The sequence below is a fragment of the Typopeltis vanoorti genome, chromosome 4 (assembly GCF_054136105.1).
Source record: "Typopeltis vanoorti isolate ZY-2024b chromosome 4, IOZ_Tvanoo_1.0, whole genome shotgun sequence".
NCBI classification, from domain to species: Eukaryota; Metazoa; Arthropoda; class Arachnida; order Uropygi; family Thelyphonidae; genus Typopeltis; species Typopeltis vanoorti.
In genome coordinates, this window is record NC_143552.1 from 41,571,125 (window position 1) to 41,597,337 (window position 26,213).

General features: G+C 34.4%; 1 protein-coding gene across 2 annotated transcripts in view; it reads left to right on the top strand.

Annotated features, from left to right (window-relative positions):
* Window positions 1–26,213, top strand: part of BORCS7 (BLOC-1 related complex subunit 7) — a 93,684-nt gene that overhangs the window by 31,532 nt on the left and 35,939 nt on the right. For both annotated transcript variants that reach the window (XR_016548182.1, XM_090391102.1), the window contains exon 3: window positions 15,192–15,235. Coding sequence is in view for 1 of the 2 variants with exons in the window: in XM_090391102.1 (XP_090247228.1) it covers window positions 15,192–15,235 (44 nt within the window). In the remaining variant the exon portion in view is untranslated. The remainder of the gene's footprint in view (window positions 1–15,191; window positions 15,236–26,213) is intronic.

The window sequence follows — 26,213 nt, forward strand, 5'->3', positions numbered from 1 at the left end:
ATTGTTGGGAAAAGCCAAAACATTTTTAAATACATCTCCTTTACTACGAGATACTGACAATTATGCAACCTTTAAAAGTTTGCTAATATCAGAATTTTCAAATGTAAGAGAATTAGGGCCAAACATTTGGAAGATTCAACAGTGTATCCAAGGTAATAAGGAATCTGTTTCTGAATATTATCATAGATTGTGGACCATTGCTCATGGATTTAATATTTCATCTGAAGAGAAATCCTCTTTAGAATGGTTGCTCTTTAATCAATTTAGGCTTGGCCTCAACGATAATTTAAAAGAAACAGCGTATAAGAAAAAAGTTAAAAACCTTGAACAATGTTTTGAGCTTGTTAAAGAAAAGGAAGAAAGATTAAGAGATATTTTTCATTCCTCAAGCAATAAGCAAGTAAATTGTTTTCAGCATAATCAAACTCATTCTTCTAGCATTGTGGGTACTGATAAAATGAGAGAAGAAAAGCTTCAAAAGGGTAAAACTGAAAATAAAAAGAAAAAGTCTAAGGAAACTTCTGTGAATTTTACTAAAGATATTCCAAAATCTGATTTCAGGGTAAAATTACATGATTTGGAAAAATATGAGGAACTGAAAACATTTCTGAGTGAAGAAATAGAAAGACAACAGAGACCCATAGTACAAGGACAGGAACTTCTGTTTAAGATGATGTCGGATTTAACAATATCCAAAAATCTTACAGATAATCAATCTTTTTCTTGTAAATCTGATGGCATTAACAGGAATAAAGCATCTCATAGAAGATACATTCCAAAATGTTTTAGATGCAATAAACAGGGTCATTTTGCTAAAGATTGTTATGTTAGAGATAGATCTTGTTTTCAAAATAAGAAATCAGAGAATAAAAATAAATCTGGAATTAGTTATTATTCCAATATTATACTGGCAAGGACAGAAATGTCAACTTATTCACTAAACATGGGTAAAGCCAAAGACAGCTATAACCATAAAAGAAAGTTTGATGTAGCATTAGCTCCTTATGCTAATGAAAGTAATCCTTTAACAGTATTACAAGGATTTATTGAAGATGTACCTTGTGATATCTTACTTGACACAGGTGCACACATTTCACTCATTTCTTATAGCTTATTTAACAAAATTAAATCTCTAATTCCAAATGATATTTCAGTTTTAAGCAATCCAATTAAGTTAAAAGGAATATTTGAATCTGAAATTTCAGCTTATAGGCAAATCAATGTCTTTATTTCAATTCCTTGCTTTCCATTGAAAGTTTCTCATTCATTAATTGTTCTTCCAGAATCTTCAAATCCAAATGTACAAATAATATTTGGAATTGATTTTCTGAAACGTCATGGGTTTGTGTGTAATTTTATTGATAATACAGTATCATTATGTGGAATAGAATGCTGTTTGGATAGGAATTCAGGTGACAGTGGAAAATTAGAGCAGTCTCCTGAAGTTTTTCTAGATACTAGTGATAGTGATCAAGTATTTAATATTGAAACTCTAAAGAATAAGGATCCTAGTATACAAATTTGGAAAAAGGATAAGATTATCCAAGCTCAAAAGGATGATCCCATACTAAAAACTATTTATGAGGCAGTATTGAAAGAGGAAACTCAACTAGATACATTTTTCAATCTGGATAACTTGTATTTAGATAAAGATGGGTTACTCTTGTCTAGAAAAATGGAAGATGGAAAATTGAAGGTGAAAATATTGGCACCAACTGAAATGATTCCTTGGATTATGTATACTTTCCATGATTCTGACTTAGCAGGACACCAAGGGTTTTCTAGAACTTTGGAAAGAATAAAGGATCGTTACATCTGGAAAGGTATGAAGAGTGATATACTCACGTATGTCAAGTCATGCCATAAGTGCCAAATAAGATCCCCTTTTAGAGGAAAAGCTCCTTTACAACCATTTCCAATTCCAACTAGACCATTTCAAGCTGTTGCTATTGATGTAGTAGGTCCTCTACCAATTACTAAAAAAGGAAATAAGTATATTCTAGTAGTCATAGACATGCTAACTAGATTTCCTGAAGCAGTATCAATGAAAGACCAATCTGCAAAAACTATTGCAAGAAAGTTTTTGAATATGATAGTTTGTAGATATGGAACTCCTCAGACCTTACTTTCAGATCAAGGAGCAAATTTCACATCTGAACTATTATTACAGTTATGTAAATTGCTTAATGTTAAGAAGATTTTTACAACACCTTATCATCCGCAATGTAATGGTATGTGTGAAAGACTAAATAGAAACATAAAGCAAATACTTTCAAAGTTGGCAAACACCAAAATGAATGATTGGGATACACATATCTCTCAAACATTATTTGCATGTAGGTCTGCTTTTCATTCTGCTATCAAGGAAAAACCATCTTTTGCATTATATGGTTTTGACCCAGTTTTTCCTAATGAACTTGTTTCAGTTATTCCAAATACAGGATACAGTGATATAAATGAATATTTAGAATTAGTAATAGATAAGTTTTCCACTACTCATAGACTAGTAGGTGAGATAAGTAAATTAAGTGCTCAGAAAACTAGACAATATATAAATCGCTTTAGAAAATATAAATCTTTTGTACCAGGTGATTTAGTATTGTTAGATGATAAATCTAGTATTAAAAGAGTTGGGAAATTAGGAAAGAAAGCCTTAGGTCCATTTAGAATTTTAGACAATTTTTCTCCTGTGAATTTTAGAATTCAAGATGTCAATAATCCTAGTAAAATTTTAAATGTACATTCTGATAGATTAAAAAGGTACTTTTTGGGAAATAAAAATTTAGTTACTTTAGGTGATAATATGAATAAAATACTGAAGGATGAATGTAGTTTTCCTAATACTAATTGTGAATCTTATGCAAAGTTAAATGATAGGAAAGGGAATAGATCTAATATTCATAATTCAAATATGCAGCGAAAGAAAAAATTAAACTTTGGTAAAGTGAACCAAAATACAAGAAATTTTAGAATTCCCAAGACACATGTTTCAGATGATGTACAATGTAGGAATAATGATAATCAAATTGATTCTAATATTGATGAAAGTATAGCGGAATTTCATAGGTTGATAAATATAGGATTAAATAAGAAGAGGGAAGTTAAAGATACCTCAAATTTAGTTAGTAAGGATAAGAAATCCCAGAAACTTTTAGAATCACAAAAACCTGTAGAAACTGATTCTGATAGTGATGATTCTATAGATTTAGGACATCATTCAAGTAGTTTAAATGAAGTGTTTGAAAGGTATAAAAATGAAATATTTAAGTATACTAATTTGGAAGAAGAAAGTTCAGAATTATCTCTAGTGTCAGATGATTCTGAAACTAGTGATTCAGAAGATATACATAATGATTAGATAATTAGATTAGAACTTAAAATATAACGATCTTGAAATAAATATTAAAATTTTGTTTAGACGTAGGTTAAATATAAAAATTTTTGTTTTTAAAAAAAAAAAAAATTTTTTTCACAGAAAAATGAAACTGATGTAAAAATAATCATATTAAAAATTCTGAATATTTTTACGTATTAATTTTGCTTGTTAGTTTTTGTTTTCATACACGCAGTGTCTGCACTTGTGATGTGCTCGTTATGAAAATATTATATTAGAAATAACATGTAAAGAAGTAAAAATATTGAAGTACTTACTAATTGATTATTTGTATTATTTATAAGAAAGTTTGTTGTATTTTAAATGTTGAATTTTGTGTTTATGAAAGACTTTCTTCAGCGCTGGTGGATACAGCGAGTCAGCCATATTTTTACAATGCGTAGTTTCTGACGTTGTTGAAGTGCGCATGCTCCCGGAGTGAACTTGATGTTTGATTGACAGCTGACAAGAAAAGCGTTGCGTATCCAAGTTACAGTGGTAAACAAGAGAGCGTTCGGAAAGTTTTATAAACTGGCCAAGATATATTCAAGTAGGAAGGAACTTGATTTTGTTTTGTGTGAGGCAGTAAAAAGGAATTTTAAAGGGATCCTAAAAAATGAAGTACAGAACCTTGTAACTTCTGGATAGAGCCTTAACAGGAAGGACTATGAACATTTTTTTGTGATTGTGAAGGAAAAAGTGTTTTGTCTTAAGAGTAAGTTTGTATTTTTTAAATAAGGCCTTGGATCCATTTAATCTGTAGTTGTAGTTATGTATTTTTACTAGAAGTGTATATATGTTGTTTTAAGTTTTATTAAATGTGTTTATTTTGTACTTGGTGTTGAGTCAATGATTAGCTGGATTCTGAAAAAGTGAGTTAAAGTCATTGCACCAATTGGAGTGAACTCTTTGTGCAAATATAATAACATATAGGGACACTCGGAGTCAAAAATAAATCTGGGGTTAATTCCTCAGATTCTCCGTTCACAATGCAGTTGACATTTTCAATGATATATATAAGCACTCTTATAAAGAGCCTACTTCTGTGTAAAAGCTTAGTTTTTTTCCAACATCTCTGTTTAGTCAAGATGGCATATTCTGCTAGGCCAAACTGTTCGTGTTAATGATACTAGATGTAGGATTTATGCTCTTCACAATGGATGGCTGCAGATCTGATCACACCTTTGACAGAAACCTGTCAAAGGTGTCTATCAAATGGTGTCTACCAGATGGAAAGTTGAGAGAAAGCTGGAAAGATGGAAAGTTGTCTTCAGGTGAAGAAAGGAAGGTAGAAATCATCCTGACAGAACCAAAGGATACTACAATATTAAGAGGTTTTAGTACTTTATCTTTACAGTCAGAAATCCCTTTAATATAAGGGAGTGGAATCTGAGTGATATCTTCAGAAGGTCTAAAAACTGGTTGTCTCTGTTAAAGGCTCTCTTAATAAAGCCACTTTTCACAAAAGTGGATTTGATATAATTCAGTTCTTGTTGTGAAAGGTTTTCATTGGAACAGATATGAGCACAAAACCATTAACAAAGTTTTAATGGTTCCAATCTATTGACTATGATGAGAATTAGCATGGATATTACAATCAGTACGAGTTTCTTTTCTAATTACAGAAAATTGTAAACTATGATCTGGTTGACAAAGAATTAAAATATCCAAAAAAGCTAGTGGATTATGTTGAATTTTTTCTTGACAATTATTCTTAAGACTATTACACTTTTTTTATATATAATCTTTGTCAAGTAGCTTTATTTTATCCTCCTACATGTTTTGCCAATTTTTTCTATTGGCATCCTCAGGGAATACAAACTAGTAAGCTAAAATGAAGGTTACAGACTAGGTTATAACTGATGGTTCTAATTCATACAAAAAATTGGTATTGTGCGTGTCTCGTTAACGTGATTTATTTGTTATGGTTCATGACGTAATTGTTATGAAAGTTCATTTCTTTGATGTTTAATGATCTGATAAAAGTTTTCCAAATTTCTGGTAAAATTAGACCTTGATTCTTGTTTAGGTTTTCAGTTTTACTGTAGCTGCTTCTTTAAAGGTTATAACCTAGTCTGTAATCTTCATTTTAGCTTACTAGTTTGTATTCCCTGAGGATGCCAATAGAAAAAATTGGCGAAACATGTAGGAGGATAAAATAAAGTTACTTGACAAAGATTATATATAAAAAAAGTGTAATAATCTTATGAATAATTATCAAGAAAAAATTCAACATAATGAACAGGATCAACGAGACCACCAAACAAAAGGTATGCAATCTCAAAGGTTTAAAATGCAAAAAAGCTAGGTATTTAAACCATCTGACTTTTTTAAAAAGATGTAGAGACAATAGCGTGATCCCAAAATTTCTTCGTTTGAAACAATATTATAAAACTAGACAAGCCAACTTGATTTACAAACGAATTTCGTATGCTCTTCTTAGAGAAAGAATTCGCCATATGAGATTCATGCTTAGCAAAATAGATTCACAGTGCTATAATTTATTCATAGATATCTCTAATAATCTTGATGCTGAGACATGGCAACTATTAGACAATATGATTAGCAACAGTTTTACCAAAACATTTAATCACAGCAAAAAGACACAAATTGATAAATTCAATATGCTGTATGATAATCATAGCAACTGCAAACTGTCTCTACCAGATAACCAAGTGATAATTAACCTATCTAAACACGTTTTAAGTAAACCTGAGATCTCTATCCTCAAAAAAGGATTCAATTTTGCTTTAAAATCCGCTGTACTTCCTAAAATAGAGTTCGCAACTTAGAAAAAGCCTTCTCATTACTACCACTTCCAATAGCTAATGACTTACGATTAAAAAGCAGCATAATCCTTTCAGCTCCGTCAAGATCTCCTAACACCATCTCTAACCAAATGGAAAGAAGAACGCTTCTCAAATTAAGGAATAATAAGATATCATCATACTCAAAGCTGACAAAGGTAATAATACAGTTATATTAAATACTTCAGATTATGAAGAAAAAATTAAAAATCTATTATCTGACAGGTCTGTATATGAAGTTCTCAGTAGAGATCCTACCACAAAAAACCATAATGACACCAATGAATTATTATGTGGAATGAATAACTGGCCTATAGAAATCATAAAAAAACTAAAATCAATGCACCCACTAACTCCTAGATTGTATGGCCTTCCAAAAATTCATAAAGAAGGTATACCGTTACATCCAATAGTTGATGGAATCTATTCTCCCACTTACCAACTGTCCAAGTATCTTGCGAAGAATTTACAACAACACATTCACATCTCGGATACTTATATTAAAAACTCAAAACATTTTATAGATAAAATAAAAAACATCCCTATTTTTGAAGAGGATATACTAGCAAGCCTGGACATTACATCTCTGTTTACTAACATTCCAGTGGTTGAAGTCATCAACGTCTTAGACAACTTGTTCCCAAGAAACATCACTACTTTGTTCAATCACTGTTTAACTTCTAACTACTTTATTTGGCAAAAAACGATCTACAAACAACTCACTGGATTAGCTATGGGTAGCCCCCCCTCTCACCTCCTTGTGCTGACTTATTCATGGAAGATCTAGAGAAAAAAATCTTAACCCAGATCATTCCAAAACCGAAAATTTGGTACAGATATGTAGATGACATCTTTATCATTTGGGATCATACGAAAGAAGAACTAATGAATTACCTCAACCAAATCAGTAGTTTCCACAATACCATCAAATTCACATTAGAAATGGAAAAAGATAAAAAACTGCCATTCCTTGACATTTTAATAAAAAAACAAACCAATAATAGTATCAACCTATCTGTATACAGAAAACCTACAAATACTGGACGTTACCTCGTCCAGTATTTCAACTCAGCTCATCACATAGCTCAGAAACTTAGCATTATCCACAGTCTCAAGAAAAGAGCTATACAGTATACGACAGACAAGGATGACCTACTAACGGAGTTAACCACAATATCCAGAGAACTTTCTTTAAATGGTTACCCAAAAAGACTCTACAACAAGATTCTCTTTACTCATATAACCACATCGACAACGTGATGACGTCCAATACATCAGTACAATTACGATTCCTTTTGTCAGCAACCTTTCCAAAAAATTAGCTAACCTTTTAAAACCACATCAGATCAGAGTGGCATTCAGACCAATCTACAGTTGCCCGTAAAACTGAAAACCTAAACAAGAATCAAGGTCTAATTTTACCAGAAATTTGGAAAACTTTTATCAGATCATTAAACATCAAAGAAATGACCTTTCATAACAATTACGTCATGAACCATAACAATAAATCACATTAACGAGACACGCACATTGTCACGCACAATACCAATTTTTTGTATGAATTAGAACCATCAGTTATAACCTAGTCTGTAACCTTCATTTTAGCTTACTAGTTTGTATTCCAGGATGCCAATAGAAAAAATTGGCGAAACATGTAGGAGGATAAAATAAGCTACTTGACAAAGATTATATATAAAAAAAGTGTAATAGTCTTAAGCTAGTGGATTGTTTCTTTTTTTCCTTCTAAAGTAAACTGAATTTTACTTTATCCTTTCGTCATGTCAGCAAGATTTCTTCCTTCCTTTCTTCACCTAAAGACAAGCTTTCTCCACTCAGCCTTCCACATATCTACCAGATCCCGTTGCTTTTATGGTTTGTCTTACTTTGGGCAGTCTGGCAGATCTGCAGCTGTCTGTAGTGAGGAACATAAATCATATATCTAGTATCTGGAATCTGAGCAGTGTAACTTAGCAGAATATGCCATGTCGACTAAACTTAGTTTTTTAGGGAAAAAACTGTTTGCTTTTTTTCCCCAAAAAACAGACTTTTTGGAAATGCTCTTTATTTAAGTGCTCTGTAAGGGATCTACGTCTATAGAAGTAAATTTCTCCACTCAGCCTTCCAGTATCTACCAGATCCCATTGCTTCTGTGGTTTGTCTAACTTTGGGCAGTCTGACAGATCTGCAGCTGTCTGTTGTGAGGAACATAAATTATATATCCAGTATCTTGAATTTGAGCAGTATGGCCTAGCAGAATATGCCATTTCGACTAAACGTAGTTTTTTTTTTTCCAAAAAAAGTAGAAATAGATTGCTTATAGAGCACTTATATAAAACAGTTGAGACCCTTCTACACTGACTGATTTTAAACACACCTGATGGATTTCAATTATCCCCTTTATGGGAAATATTAATAATTTTTATGCAAATTCGTGATTATTATATTGTAATTTTTCTAAATAATTGGAAATTTTACTGACCATTTGTTGTCCTACTAACACTATAGTGTCACTTTCGAAAATGATTCTTTTATAACAATATTTATTATTTTATTGTAATTTTATATTGTGTTCTGTTATACTGCGGATGCATATGATATGTAGGCAAAAATATTACAGCTAATAAATTTATTTCATGTAAGTTTAAGTTTCGCTCTTTAATTTTTCTAATTACAAGCATATACTGTCTTATGTCGTGGCATTTCCTTAATTTATACTTTATTGTGCTCACCTACTTATATCACTTATCTTAAATTATCACTGTGTAGTGTTATTACTTTAACTATATATTTCTATGGGGGTGCTTAAGGGTCAAAGCTGTATAACTGAGAGGAGACCTCCACATAGCCTTTAAAGGAATGCGGAGAACCGACCAGGGCTTCTGACCTAATGTCCAATCCTCACCTTCTCGTGGTGCACCCTGTTGGGTGTCTACTTTGATACTGAACGAACGAGGATGGGCTGGCAATTTGGGATTTAGCCGACCAAATTGTATTCTTATTGGTTAAACCAAAATAAAAAATGATGGTACAACATGACAAAATTTCATGCCGGCTGGGGCGTCGCCCGGTTAAACAAGGCCCCCGTTGTTTTCGCCAGGGAACCAGGGCGAACAGCGAAAAGTCAGCTACTGGAACAAATCTGAAAACAAACCCCAACTCAACATCACCAGAGTTAAAGATCGGTACTATCAACGTAAGAAGCCTGAATGGCAAAGAAATGGAGCTAGCTGAGGAATTAGATAAGTACCAGATCGACATAATAGGGGTGACTGAAACAAAAAAGACCAAAACTGGTGAGATCTTTCGGAGCAATAAATACAAAATGTTATATTCAGGCAATGACAATCAAGGAAAAGAAGGAGTAGCCATAGTATTCAACACAAAATACGAGGCTAATCTTCTTGAATGGCAGTCAGTCTCAAGTAGAGTAATGTGGGCAAACATGAGAATAGGGAACTGGACAATGAGACTTATTTGTGCCTATGGTCCCACAGAAGGTTCTACTAAGGTAGAAGTGGAGGAATTTTTTGAGGCTTTAGAAAAAGCAACTGACACAATGAAAAATGAAAAGTTGATCCTTGTTGGGGATCTAAATAGTAGAGTAGGAAATGATTGTGAGACATACAAAAATATTTTGGGAAAATTTGGAGAAAAGAGCAAAGCTAATAATAATGGCAAATATCTGTTGGATTTCTGCTCAGGACATGGACTGGTTATTACTAACACCATGTTCCAACATAAAAATGTGCACAAATTCACATGGAGAGAAGAGGCTAGGAATAAGAAAAGTCTCATTGACTATGTTATTGTTGATAGTGATGTTTTCTCCCTGGTGCAGGACACCAGAGTGTACAGAGGATTTGAAATTGGAAGTGATCACTATTTAGTCTTGAGCAGGATAAAATTGAATTTCATATTGAAAAGAATAACATGTAAGAAAGTTTTAAAGCGAATAAAAGTTGAGCAGCTCTCAGATGTAAACTGTAGACTAAAATACAGAAATATTATTGAAAAGAAAATGAAAGAGTTTGAGAACAGGAATCAAACCTTGGAGATTCAGTGGCAAACTCTGAAGGAAATATTGATTGATTCTGCCAGAGAGGCATGTGGTGAGGTTGTGTGCAAAGATAAAAAAATCAGAACTCCCTGGTGGACACAGGAAGTTAAAGAGGCAGTGAAGGAAAAGAAGAAAGCATATCAAAAGTTCCTGGCAAATAAGTCAGCTTTTACTCTTACAGAATACAGAGACAAATGTAAGAAAGCTAAACAGTGTGTAAAACTAGCTAAACAAAAGTCATGGGAGGACTTTGGCAAGAATATAGAAAATAAATATCAAGAAGGTGGCAAAATATTCTGGAGGTTGTTGAAGAAGCTTAGGAATGGAGGAAAGAGTGCTGTAAAAGGAATTAGAGATGATAAAGGCAAAATGAAAACAGGAGAAAAAGATATCCTTGAAGTATGGAGTAATTACTTTGAAAAACTGCTAAATGAAACAAGCAGTGATGACAGCACAGTGATAAAAAACACTGACCAGGCATGCAGTCAGGAATCCATATCCATACTTGAAGTAGAAAAAGCCATCAAAGGCTTGAAATGTGGAAAGGCAGCAGGAGTAGATGATATTCGACCAGAAATGCTGAAGTATGGTGGTATAAGAGTCTTACAGTGGCTGCACTGCATAGTTCAGAAAGCCTGGACAGAGGGACGAATTCCCGATGATTGGAGTAGAGCTCTCATAGTACCCATATATAAAAAGGGAAATAAAACTGAATGTGAGAATTACAGAGGTATTTCCCTACTGAGTGTTCGGGCAAGATCTATGCAAGTATACTTGAGAAACGGTTGAGAAGAATTGTGGAAGAAAAGCTTGGTGAAGAACAAGCTGGATTCAGGCCAAATAGAGGCTGTCAGGATCAGATCTTCACTTTACGACAAATAGTCGAGAAAGCATGGGAATATAACAAAGATCTGTATTTAAGTTTTGTCGATTTGGAAAAGGCATATGACAAGGTGCCAAGAGAGAAGCTATTCAATATGCTGCAGTTATATGGTGTCAATGGGGCATTATATCAAGCAATACTTAGTCTTTATTTGAGTTGTGAGTCAGCAGTTAGAATTGAAGGAAGTACAGGAAGATGGTTTAATGTTAAATCTGGTGTGAGACAAGGATGTACATTATCCCCTCTGTTATTCATTATCTATATGGATCACATTATGAAGGAATGTGGTATTAAACCTGATATCAAAATTGGAGATGTTAATGTCAGCTCTTTGCTTTATGCAGATGATGTTATACTTCTGAAGATGGTAAACTAAATATAGAAATAGACAACAGAATCAGCAAAGCTGGTATCGTGGGAAGTCAATTGAATAAATTCATATGGAATAAGAAAGAAATTAGTCGGAACACTAAATTAGCTGTATACAAGACTGTGTTCAAACCAATTTTAACTTATGGATCTGAGAGCTGGGTCAGAAGTAAAACACTTGACCAAAGACTAGAGACCGCAGATATGAGAGTTCTGAGAAAGATTAGAGGCGTGAACAGATGGCATCAATGGCAATATCATATTAAAAATGAGGATATTAGGAAAGAACTTGACATTGTCAGCATCCAGGAATGCATTAGCAGAGCTAATCTCAGATGGTATGGTCACTTAAATAGAATGGAGAGGAAAGATTAGCAAAACAAGTATTCTCTGCCAGGTTGGCAGGAAAACGACCCAGAGGAAGACCAAGATATAGGTGGATTGATACGGTACAAAGTGCCTTAGACGATAGAAATATAAGATCTGATAATGTTGGAGTCTTGACAAGTAACAGACTGATTTGGAGGAAAATTGTAGATAGGAAGTTAGTAATGATGTAATTTTTTCATGTAGTACTGTCATATCCTGTACACCCCTTGAGGGTACATGGCAGGAATTTGATGATGATGATGATATATTTCTATGGTCTGTACACACGAGACTATTAGAACTCTGTACTCTCTTATCTACAGTTAAATCTATCCACATAATTGGCTGATTCTTAGAATGATTAAGTATATTAAATAAATTAACAAAGGGTAGACTTCTGAATAGAGTCCGATCCTCAGCAATAATGGTCTGGAGGTACCTCCTAATCAGGTTCTGGCAATATTTATTTGATCAAGCTGCGCCAGCCAGATCCCTAGGTTAGAAATTCCTCTTAACCAAGGAGTAACCCTCAGAAAATATACTAAGTAAATCAATCTATTAATTACTCTTTATCTCAATTTTATCTCTGTCTTAAAATACTTTAGTTTGCAGTCGTGGTCTCTGTCATATAACCACTCAGATTCAGATATTAGCAAGCGGTGCATTGGATTCAATTCAAGGTACAAAACCGGTTAAGATATTCAAGATACACTTATTAAATTCCTAAGATCACACATTTACAAGAATATACTCGATTAGAATGGAGGTATCCTAAGTTATAAAATTAAACATAGCAACTGTAATTCACACAACATATCCAATCATAGGTTAATTTCACAGCACAAAGTTTTGTTTGCATCTTCTAAATATCCTTACTAGTCTAAACATACTCTCAAGACAATCACATCAGTAACTTTATAGATCATTACTCATAACAATTCAAACTACAATTCATTCAATTAATTACTTGAGAAATAGCCCTAAGACTTGAAACACTGCTATCCAATATTTGCTAAAGTCCTTTTCCTACAAGTATAGAGTTTTGAAACACAACATCTCTTTTCTTCTATATTACAATATTCCTCTCTTTCTTAACAAAGAATTAAAAAAGGTTTTAACATTACCATATTTCTGGAAGTATATTCATTTTGTCATCTTATCCTTACTTCGTCCCACAGAATGTCCAGTCTTCTTCTAGACAATTGTCTCACAGGCTAGGCTTGGACTTCATTGTTCTGCCTTTCTTTCCCATCATTGACTAGAAACAGCATGGCTTGGACCGCTCCACGTGGACGTATATGGCAGTCAGTTCCTTCAAGCTTGCTCGGAATGCTGCCGATTATCTCCTTGTCAAATCCTTCTGTATGGCATCTCGAAATGATGGCAGTGAATAGCTACACACTATCGATAAGATCCTAAACTCGAATTCTCTCCGACTCCACAAGAAAATCCCTAGTAGACTACAGACCTCAAGAAGAAAAAGCCCTTCGAAAGGGGGGCAAACCTCTTTTATACCTTCTACCCTCGGCACCCTCTTTTGCGCACATGTCGTATATTCTATTCGCGTCTTCCTGGAAAACATCGAGTGCATGCCGTTCCGCACGTAAACAATTTGCTGTAGGCTACACAATTCACCCGAGGTTTTCGTTAGTGGACTTTGAACTTCTGTTACATGCCTTAACATATATCTTACAAAGAATACCTTTTCCAATATAAATTCTTACAAAAAATTATTATGACATCGCTTACCTTTAAGTGATATTACATAAAATAGTACTAGCATAATGTTCATTAAATAATTTATATCTTTACCTATGTACAAGCATTTTCATTGTCGCTAAAACTTGTTGAATCCTGAATAAATTATTTCTTTAAGGAAATCTTTTCATTCAAGATTCAACAACTGCATGTCTAGTTAAGTGACTGCACCTTGTGCTTAGTTAAGGATGTTAATTTTTTGTTTTAAATTTTAATTCAGTTGTTTAATTTTTAGGTAAGCTTTGCTTTATTCCATTATTGTTAGATAAAAAATCTTCTACTTGTATGTACAAGTAGCATAGTCTTGTAGTACTTCTGTAGTTTAATTTACTCTGTAAGTAAGCAAAAAAAAAAAAAATACAGTTATCTCTAATTCACAGTAATTTAATTTTAATATAGCAATACACCACTTTCCTACTTGTATATGAAAAATTGATTTTGCTCTCATATCTGCATGGGTCTAGCTTCCACTGATGAGAGCCCAATAAAGAGTCAAACCAGTCTGAATGGTGACTCCTCCCATAATGCATAGCCAGGCCCAGCTGGTGGCATGTGCGAAGTGTGCAATATACACAGGCGCAGCAGAAGAAAAGGCGCCTAAAAGATGTCAAAAAATATGAGATAAGAGTTTAAACGAACAACAAATGGTACAGAATGGTACATATAATTATGAATGTACGTCGTCTTTCATTCGGGTCCCTTCAGATCTTCCCAGAAACGAACAAATAAATTCTGAAATTGTATCCTGGACCCGATTATATCACTGTAATTTTTGATTAAAATTTATGAAAATATACCTAAAATAGTTCTTTATTTTTTGATTTATCATAAATCAACTTATGATTAATTGTTGAGTTCCGTGTAAGGGCCATATCCTAATTTTAATCAGATCGGATGCATGTGGTTGGCCCTAAAAGTTGGCTTACTACTGATAACTCATTCTTCTCAACATGCGAGCCTGTTATATTAGCAGGCTGTTAGGGCTGCATCAGCGACACAAAATAATCGGCGAACTCTCGAGTCCAATCTGAAACATTCTTGTAAAATTCTCTTATCTGTTTTCGTTGAATCTTCAAAATTAATTTATTTATTAATGCAAAATTAATGTAAAGAATATTTGAATAAATCTCTTAACTTTATATTACTATTTTATATTATTTTGAAAATTTATATAACTTGAAAAAATTTGTATAAGCAGGACTAATCCGTAGGTAACATTATACTGTAAAGCGGTTTTCATTTGTTTTTCATTTCCTGTTCGTTTTATTCACACTTTATTCAAAAAAAAACTTTTTTGGAAAGGTGGCGAACATTAATCGCACATGCAAGAAAAATACTATGCGCCAGTCCTGTGCATAGCAATACACGTATCAGAAAGGAAGTGTGCTTTGTATACTTCCTTTCTGATGGGATGCAAGGTCAATTTGATGTGAAGTCATTTACCCTCCATATACAAATTAACATTTTTCATGCATGAAATTTGATGATAAATGAGTAAAACAAGAATATAATTTCTAATCTAGTATAATTTAAATTGCCCTTGTGCTGCTAGAATATTTTTTTTTTGTGTTACAGAATTTGAAGAGAATGCAGCTGCTGACAACTCATCTTCAGTTGCAGTAAGTATATATCTTTAAAATATATGATGTTAATGAGACTGATTAACATCATATATGATGTTAACATGATATTAATCATATATGATGTTAATCAGATTGATGGTTACTTTGATTTTATCCATGATTATGCACTGCTTTCAATATTGTATATTATTCATATATAAAGAATTGAAAGTCTACATCTGCTGCACATTTTCAAAGATATGTCTGGTTCTGCGAGTTATTATTTTTACAAAGCACCCTGCCTTAACTTACTTTTTGGCTACAATTTATGGCTGTACTTGAGACATTAAATGTGGTTTTGAAGTAAATTGACCAAAAAGAGGGCATGTAACCAAATAATAATCAGGAAATGAAGCAGTACAGAGAAAATAAATTGCCTTTGAAGTAAATTCTTTTACTCTTCTTAGTGTATGGAGATATAGTTGAAAAACAATGTGGTATAGGTAATATCGGAATGGGGTGAGTCACTAAGAAGTATAAACCATTTTGAAAAATAATCTCAAACTATAAAAATGATCTCTTGAATGAATAGAATGCTATAAGTGATACTTATATACCAACAATACTGTTGGTATATAAGTATCACGTTCCTCGTTCCTCTCGTTTCAAAATATTTCAGATTGTTTCAATCAAAATGGCTCCACACCTTTAAGGTGTGGAGCCATTTTGAAACAATCATCCTCAGAAGTGTGAAAAAAGAAAATGAGAATAGTAGTGCTCCCTATATGGATGGCATCAGCACATGGAATATTCTGATTGGTTGTGAGATGCCAAAATTCTGAAATTATATAAGGGCAGTGAATGTTTATTTATTAAATAAATTATTGGTTTTGATTGTGACAGTTTTGGATATAGTTTTGTCTTGAAAATCGAGAATATAAACTTTTCAGCTTGAGGAACGAGATTTTATTCAAAAGAAGAACGAGATCTTATTCAAAAGAACTGCAACTTTGGTTGCAATTTTTATTCATTTGTATCTAATTATTTTTGAATATTTTGTGAAAATTACCTGGAATGCAAACACTGCAATCTAGGAAGTTCTTGTATGGTTTGTACCATAGTGACTCTTTCATAGAGCTATACCAAATCAGTTTAATTGATATAGGAAACAATATACTATATTATGATGTTGGAGTAGTTCTTGGTCAGATTGTTTATTTTATTATTATTATTTATACCAGACCTCTATGGAGTCAAAAGACTCATCACTGGAGGCAAATGCTGTTACACACAATACCCATCAAACCTTGCCTTAAATTCAAGCAATGTATCTGCATTCACCACAGTGTTAGGCAATGCATTCTACTTGCCAACCACTCTGCATGAGAAGAATGCTTTTTATGTTTAATTTAAGTTTAGTTTAATTTAATAAAATTTAAGCGCCTCCGTAGCGCAATTGGAAGAACGACGGTACGTTGTGCCCTTCGATCGGAAAAGGCCTAAGTTCGATTCTCGTCATGACGGGAGGAATCTTTATATGGACTTTTTCAATCGAAAGTGAGTTAGCCAATCTCATACGAAGGTAGCAGGGGTTTTTTTCCCGGAAACTCGGGTTTTTCATCCCGCATACAGACAAATCGGCCCTTCAGAACACATGCAATTTACAAACAAAAAAATACTAGCTGTGATAGTGGTGGGCAGTAGATGGCGCTGATGTTGTTGATTGGTGGTAGAGATTTGGTGTAGTGGTTGAGACAGAGAGTTGTACAATAGGTGTCCTCCCGCGATGAGTCCTCGGACTCCTTGGAGGTGTCACGAATAATAATGTCCTTGCTCATAACTTATTTATATAGCTCACAGGTATGTCCCCTTGTTTTACCCCCTTCTCCCATTCTATGAAAAATTTCTTCCAGTATGAGGACAGATTGAGAGAATGTAAGCTTCAAAGCCTCTTGAATAGGAGGAAGATTGGGGGGGGATATGATTGAGACATATAAGCTAGTCAGGGATTGTAATCAGGTTGACATGGAAGAGATTTTTATAATAAAGTTACAAGAGCATTAGATGAGGGAAAGGCATATACTGCCATTTTCCTAGACTTAGCAAAGGCATTTGACAGGGTGCCACATGATAAGCTGATATTCAAGTTGCAGCACATGGGTCTAGATGTCAGATTGGTCAACTGGATTCAGGATTGGTTGTCTGATAGGTAACAGAGAGTTGTGTATGGTGGAGCAATATCAAAGAGGCCGAAGGTTACAAGTGGGGTTCCACAGGTCTCAGTACTGGGACCTATATTGTTTAACCTTTATATCAATGTCATTGTCCGTGGATTGCAAGGGGGATATTCAGTTGTTTGTGGATGATGTGAAGCTGGGAAGGGTTATTAGTAATAGTGCAGATGTGGTAGCTCTGCAAGAGGATTTGAATAAGCTAGATAGATGGGCAAATGAATAGGGTGTCAGTTTAATGCAGCAAAATGTAAGGTCTTGAGGTTTGGGACACATCGATGGGATGCTGCATACTCTATGGGAGGAGTTAAACTGAAGGAAGTAGGGGAGACAAGAGATCTAGGGTTGATGAGTGATAGAAACCTGAAATTTAGGGGACATATTGCAAAGGTAGTGAAGGTAACACAGAGGATTGCTGCAATAATGAGGACACTGACCTGCAGAGATAAAAGGGTTATCATTCCATTGTATAAGTCTCTGATCAGACCACACTTGGACTATTGTTCTCAGATCTGGTTCCCAGGATTTGAAGGGGATAAATTAACTGTGAAAAGGGTACAAAGGTGGATAACAAAGATGGTGTCAGGACTGTACAATGTTAGTTATGAGGATCGGCTGAGGGAGCATGGACTGCAGAGTTTGGTGGATAGAAGAAAGAAAGATGATGTGATTGAGACTTTTAAACTGTTGAGAGGTGATTACAGGGTTGACACTGGGAGTTCTTTCGCTTGGTTAAACAGCAGGAAGGAGTCATGACAAGGAGCCATCCCTGGAAGTGACGAAAGAAAATTTTGAGAAAGAGGGCGAGGAGTGGTTTCTTTGCATGGAGGGGTGGTTGAATCATAGAATGCATTGCCTGATAGAGTGGTGAAAGTGAGAATGGTCAATGCGTTTAAGGAATGGTATGATAGACTTTGTGTTTCCTGGGCGGGACCTCCCTCGATGAGTCTTGATAGACGTGTTTCTTAGAAAGGACCCCCCACGATGAGTCTTTTGACTCCATGGAGGCCTGAATAATAATAATAATAATAGAATGGGAGAAGGAGGTAGAACAAGAGGCCATCACTGGAATAATATATAAGTAGGGTGTGAGCAGAGGCATGAGGAGTAGGTTCTTTGCATGTAGAGTAGTTGGTGAGGCACAGTTGGATGAGCATTATGTGCAATAGAGTGTACCTCCCATGATGAGTCTCTGACTCCATGGAGGTCAGATGATAATAATAATTAACCTGGTAACAACCATTTACCAACTAAAATGTCTCAATTATACACACACACACACACACACACACACACACACCCTTTCTTCCTCCTATTCACAAGACTTTTCATACTGCATTCCCTCAATATATTCTCATATTTCACATCCCAAAGACCAGTTACAACCTTAGTCTTCTCTGGACCCTTTCCAGTATATCCTCATTGCCATGAAAATAGGGGACCAAATCTGTGCACAATAATCCCAACGAGTCCTAATTAAGGTGTTATGCAATGGATATATACACAGGATATTGTCCACATATTTGCTATAGAATGGAATACGGAAGGGGTGGGAGGCAGGAACCAGAATCTTTTAATTTCTACAAGTTAAGATCCTTTGCCTCACTGCCATAATCTGATGTGATGTCTTCACAACTTGTGCAATGTGACCTCTGAACTTAAGATCCTTGTCCACCCACCACTCCAAGATCTTTTATCTCTTCAACTTCCTTCAAAATTTCCTTGCCAAGTGTATATGTATACCTGAAAACGATTTTGTATGTTTGTATACTTGAATATTTTTTTAGAATATATGTTTTCTTTATGGGGATTAAAAAATTTTGCTTTAGCTAAGATGTTAGCATAATCAATTAGTACCTCTGATTTTGAAAAACTCATTTCAGATAATTTATTTTTTTGTTTGTCTTGAGAAGTAATAGTAAATTTGAATGCATTTATAAATTGTTTAGTGCAACTGATTTTTTTTTTATAGGTAGGGGTAATATGAATTAACATGAAAATTATTACCATTGTTGTTTGAATTTTTGTAGTAATATAATTCCCTGATTTAGTTAATGTTAAGAAAATTAAAGGAATTATCCTGTTCATGCTGTATAGCAGGGGTGGCCAACTATGCATCCTTTTGGAGCCAAAATAATTCCAGTAAGAATTATTTTGAAATATATTAGAAGAGCTGCAACCTTTGACCGATATGATGGTATGGGAGTAAGTAAGTGTGTGCATGGCGAGGTTGTAATGAGCTTGTAAGAACTGCTTTGACTAATTACACACCTAATTTTAAGGAGCTTACTAAGAAAATGGATACAAGGAAGGCCTCTACTAGTAAATAAGTAACTAAAATTATTGTTTTTCAGCTTTAAAATTATTCTAATTGTTCAAAGTAAACATCATTTAATGTGTATCCAATTAAACTTTTTTTATTGCAGTAATTTTTATTAACACTGTTTTTCTCTCTCTCTTCTCTCTTTTTTTTTATTTTATTTCTCTTTTTTTTGTTGTCTTCTCTTTTTTGTTTATTTTTTTCTGGTAGATCAAGAAGAGCCACAAGCCATGTTGTGCCCACCCCTGCTCTATAGTGAAACATAGCCCTCTGCTGAAATTGTTACATGAATTAGTAAAGCAGATATGCTATTTTTTTCCCCATTACACAGGATATTCTACATATATTTGCTGTAGAATGGATATTGGAAGGGTGGGAGACAGGTAGTAGCAAGTTTGACTGTAAACAAGCTGCTGATGTTTTGGCTCATCAAAAGTCCAAAAGTTTGTATATAGAAGTTATTTTCAAATTTGCTAATAATAAAAAAAATACTAAAATAATCAAATTAATCAAGGATAGAATATCAGAAAGGTTAATCGTTAAGTGAATTTAAAAGTAGGTCATTTAATAGTGAGGACAGTATCAAGTGTTTTGGGGGACATTAGTGTTTGTGTAGTTTGAGGCCATGTCCAAGAGATAAAAAAACATCATTGGGGATTAAAATAAGATCTTTAATTTGTTCATTTAAAGATAAACAAATGAAAGAATGTTCAGGTCATTTTTTTTATCATGAATCTAGAGTTTCATGTAGACATTTTAGACAAAGGCGATGTGGCAGTCTTTTTATAACATGCACTTTTCTTCACACTTCAGAGGGTGACTCTTTCAAAACAGTTCCACTCCATTAAGGTTCTTTACATTGTTTTTATAATTAACAAAATCATATGTCATTCAACACAGATCTCAATTTACTTCTTTAAATTTCTTTTCTCCATATTTACCAATAGTATAATCTTGCAGTATTTTATTTATTTATGAATCTGTTTTCCCATAAGATTCCCTTTTAATGTTTATTATCTGTTAATTTTAATTCACTTATGTACCCAGTTTTCTAGCTTAGGATTATTAATATATTTTTTTTAATGGTTTTTACTTATTAGTGATTTCCTAAATTGTATTACCTGTACAGTCAGTTTTTAAACTATGTCCATTCACTAGGAAGAGTAGTAGAATTTATCATTTCAAAGGAAATTATTATCTTTTAAATAGTTTTTTGTAATGGTGATAACCGTTGTAATTTATAATTTTAACTAATAACTGGTACAACATCCCTCTATTAATGCACCACTGATTAGTGCGTTTTCGATTAGCGCATCATTTTTTTTTTTCTATACCCAAATTCGATTAATATGCCTCTAAAATTCGATTAGTGTGCCAAATTTTCTATCTATACATTTTTATGACTAACTATTTTTAAAAAATTACTCATCAGGATGAAATAATTTAGTTACCAATTTAAAACATTTTACAAACTTATTTTTTAATGGCATACTACACTATTTTCATGTACACTTTGTTCCAAATTTACTTCCAAAATTTATGTCTTCTGCCTAATTACATGGCATTTTGCTGATCATATGTCGTGCCTCCTTTGCAATTGTTTTCCTTCCTTTTTTTTATTTTAAAGTATTTTCCTAACCTTTTATCATGAGTAAAAGAATTAGTGAGCAAAAAAGTGAAAGTGTGAAAATGATTCGAAAAGTAATCTCATTGGAAGAAAAACTTGAAATAATAAAGAAAAATGAACAAGGTGAGTCCAGAGCAAAGATAGGACAACACGAAATTGGGTGAATCAACTATAAGAGCAGTTTTCCCAAAGCTGGTGAATACAAAGAGAAAAGTAAGGCTGCTTCAACTTCATCATGCATGCACTCAAAATCAAAGTATTATAATGATTGAATTAGAGACTTCTTTCTACATGGATCGAAGACTGTAACCAAAAACAGATTCCTAAGCACTGACCTTATTAAATCAAAAGCATTAAGTCTTTTGCAACTTTGAAAGAAAGGGCTATCTTTGATGGAAAAGAAGAATTTCACGCTGGTGCCGGGTTGTTTGAGAGTTTCAAAAAGAGAAATAGCCTACATAATGTTTTATTCACAGGCAAAGCTGCAAATGCATATTAGGAGGTGGCTGCAAATTATCCAGAGATTTTGAAGAAAAACTGTGGAAGAAGGTGGGGGGCTATTGTGACCAACAAAATATTTAATGTCGATGAAACCAACCTTTTTTTGGATGCAAAGGTCTTCCAAGATTTTTCTGGCCAAATGATGAATATTTGGACTCCCTGGAGGTGTCATGTGGTAATAATGATAGTAAATCAGAGAAATCGCAGCCTGGTTATAAAGTCGTAAAGTCAAATGAAATTATTGCTAGCAATATGCCAGCCGCTTGGAAGAAGCACATTCTTCCATGTGTGCAAATGATTTTAGATTCTTTTCAAATGAATCTAAGTTAATTAAATCTCATTCTGAGAAATTGAGTGATTCTGACCTGCTAAATTTAGATGCACAGCGGGAAGATCCTGAAGAATATGAAGAAAATTTAATCACTAACAAGCCCAAAGAGATATCACAGAAACAATTTGAAAATATTTTTTGTACAATCGAAGTTTTTAAGCATCAATGCCTAGAGGCTGATCCTGAAGAAGAAAGAAACAATAAAATTTTCAGAAGAGTAGAAGAGGCAATAGGATCACAACGTTATTTGTATGAAAAAAAGAAACAGAATGCCCACCAAACTACGTTAGTTCAACTCTTTGTTGTTAAGTAGAATAATAATAAGTTTATATTCTAAATATGTTTTATTGTCTTTCAGCTTCATGGTTTTTCTTTAACTAGGCCCCAAGACATACTGTAATTCTTTTATAAAAAATTAGGGGTCAAAAAAGAAATTTGAGGAATGAATTATACTTTTCCATAGGTTATTATATTTGATTAATGCATCTGTTTTAAAGAATGCATTAGCCGCATTAATCGAGGGATTGCTGTATTTTAATTTTCATTATCCTATCTTTCTATTAGGAACATTCAATATCATTTGAAGCCAGAAAAAAAATTTAAACTTGAATAAAAGTATTATTATATTGTGCTCAATATACCACTTGTCCTCAAAACCCATTGTGTTGAATATCCTTTTAACATGAAACTTTTCAGCCAGTGCTAGCATCCCAAGACTTTATTTATTTTTCTTCATACATTCTATAAATCAACAATTTTGATATATGAAGGCTGAGCAAAAAAAAAAAAAAAGTAGTGGCAACACTACTGGAAATTTCCATGCTTATCACATGTACAGTACGTGGAAGCACTGGTATGGTTGCATCAATCATACTACTTAGTGACATCTGACCAGTTTCAACTTTTATTTAGGTCTACTATGTGAAAAATATGGCTTGACATTGACCTAGCTCAATATCTCCACAGGACTAGCTCCTACTGATGAGACCTCAGTAAAGGTTGAAACCAGTCAAGCTAGTGGCCCTTTTCATAATGCATAGCAATATTCCAACTTAAATGGAAGTGTACTTTGCATTACAGCAGGGGTAGGGAACGTCTGGCCTGCGGGCCGTATAAAGCCTACACCTTCATTTGGTCTGGCCCTGCCAAGGCAACCACAGGCAGGGCTCGAAATTCAATAAATCTAGGAGCTTTTTTCATTGCAACATAAATTTATATTAAGTGAATCATAATAATGACATAAATTTTGAGGGACAAGCAAGGCACGTCCATTACGGGATAGACAGGACACATACGAGTACATGACAGGACAGACACGTATGCTTCTCATCGGCTGCTGTGGCATCTAATGAGAAGACCTCGAGAGTTGATGGTAAGAACGTTGGATATGTTCCAAATCCAAGATGCAGGATTAGGACAGTGATCAAAGCAAAATAATCGTGTTGCTGGCGACACAAGCCTGATAGTTATTAAAACTTAAGTGGTGTGACATCCTACAAATGGCGACTACAAAGAAAAGAAAAGTTGATGCAGAGTGTCAATCTTTCCAAGAGAAATGGACAAATGATTATTTTTTTGTTGAAGTCAAAGGCAAACCTGTGTGGCTAGTTTGTGGCGATGCATTAGCAATAATGAAAAAAGCCTATCTGGAGTGTCATTACAGCTCAAAACATGCTAAACTCAACAAATTGGGAGAACAAATGCGTCTGGATAAAATTAGTGCTTTTCAGCAGAGTTTGGAATCACAACAAGTTGCTTTCACTAGGCCTCGTTGTGACAGAGACATTGTTATTCAGACAAGTTATGTAGTGAGTGAGCTAATCACAAAGAAGCTGAGGCCTCATGTAGAGGGAGAGTTTGTGAAAGAAGTGCACGGTGGCTGCTGCGGAGTTGTTAGCACCAGACAAAGTAAAATTGTTTCAGAGTGTTAGTTTGTCTCAGAAAACCATCTCAGATCGGATTACTGACTTAGCACACGATATTGAAAAAACATTGAAGGATTTGCAGGAGATTTCCAATTATTCCTTCTGGCTTTTGACGAGACAACGGACATAACAAATACTGCTCAACTGGCTGTTTTCGTTCATGGGATAACTGCAGAGTTTGACATGCGAGAGGAACTGCTGTCACTGGAAGCCATGCATGGCACTACAAGAGGTGAGGACTTGTTTGAGAGACTTGTTTTATCAATGAAAAAACTTGAGCTAACATTTGAAAAGTTAAGTGGTCTTACTTCAGGTGGAGCTCCACATGGTTGGCTCACAAAAAGGGTTAATTGCATTTGTCAAGAAAGAACTGAATCGTCTCAGTCTTGATCCAAGTGATTTAATTATATGCCACTGCAACATACACCAAGAAGGGTCTCTGTGCACAGTTGTTGAGGCTCAACAATATCAATAGTAGTGTCATGCATAAATTTTGTCAAAAGCAGAGAGTTTAAGAAGTTACTGAATAATCTTGAGTCTGAGTATGGTGATCTTCTTTATCACTGTGAAGTGAAGTTGCTGAGTCGCGGGAACATGCTCATGAGGTTTTATGAACTGCGGGATGAAGTCAAGCAGTTCATGGAGATGAAGGGAAAACCTGTCAGGGAACTCAATGATAGCAAGTTGGTTTTGTGATTTAGTGTTCATGGTGGACATTACCAAGTACCTCTCAGAGCTGAACGTCAAGCTGCAGTGCCCCAACCAGCTTCTCAGCTCCCTGCTTTCAAATGTGAAATCATTTGAAGCTAAATTAAGGCTGTGGAAAGTGCAACTCGAAAGGAATAAATCAGTGCATTTCCCCACTCTGGAAGGACAAAAGCCTTCTATGACACTTGAATATGCTGGTGAATGTGCGAAACTAATTCAGGCATTTAATGAAAGATTCAAGGACACGAAAAGTAAACAAATGGAATTGAACATCTTTGCTACACCATTCAATGTGGAACCAATTGATGTGCCTGATAACCTACAACATGAAATCATTCAGCTGCAAAGTAATGATGAGCTGAAAGCTAAGTACAACAACCTCCTACTGCTTGAGTTCTATAAACGTTACATAAGCAATAATGAATTTCTCCAATTTGAGGAGACATGCATTGAAATATGCATCTGTGTTCAGAACAACTTACTGTTGCAAGCATTTCTTTTCAAAACTTAACATCGTAAAGAGTCGATTGCGCTCCAGACTGACCGACACAAACCTGGAAAAGCAGTTGTGAGTAGCAACATCATCAATACCAGCTAACATCACATGCCTTACCAAAGAGAAGCAGTTCCAGCCATCACATTAGAGGTGAGTTAATTAAATGTTTGACCAAATATAGCAGGCTAATTTTTAAGTTGATAATTTTGTATGGCCCACGAATGATGTTATAAATATCCAAATGACCCTTTATTATTATTATTATTCGTGACACCTCCAAGGAGTCCGAAGACTCATCGTGGGAGGACACCTACTGTACAACTCTCTGTCTCCACTACTACACAGACTTCTACTACCAATCACCTACATCAACGCCATCTACTGCCCACAACCACTATCACCAAGCTAGTATTTTTTTGTCTGTAAATTGTATGTGTTCTGAAGGGCCGATTTGTCTGTATGCAGGATGAAAAACCCAAGTTTCCGGGAGAAAAATCCCTGCTACCTCCATATGAGATCGGCTAACTCACCTTTGATTGAAAAAGTCCATATAAAGATTCCTCCCGTCATGACGAGAATCGAACTTAGACCTTTTCTAATCGAAGGGCGCAACATGCCGTCGTTCTTCCAATTGCACTATGGAGGCGCTATTAGACCCTTGGCAGAAAAAAGGTTCCTCATCCCTGCATTACAAGAACTACAGCAATTGTGATGTGAAGTCATCTGCCACCATATACAAGTAGTGTAGTTGTGAAGATATTTCATGTGCAAATTTTTCTCACACTTCAGTAAAGGATTAAAACAGTCATATAATTACTTTGTCTAGTATAATTTTCTTAGGATGTTCTTCAGCCACCTAAAATAGCAGGATGAAGTAATTAATACCATTGAATCTC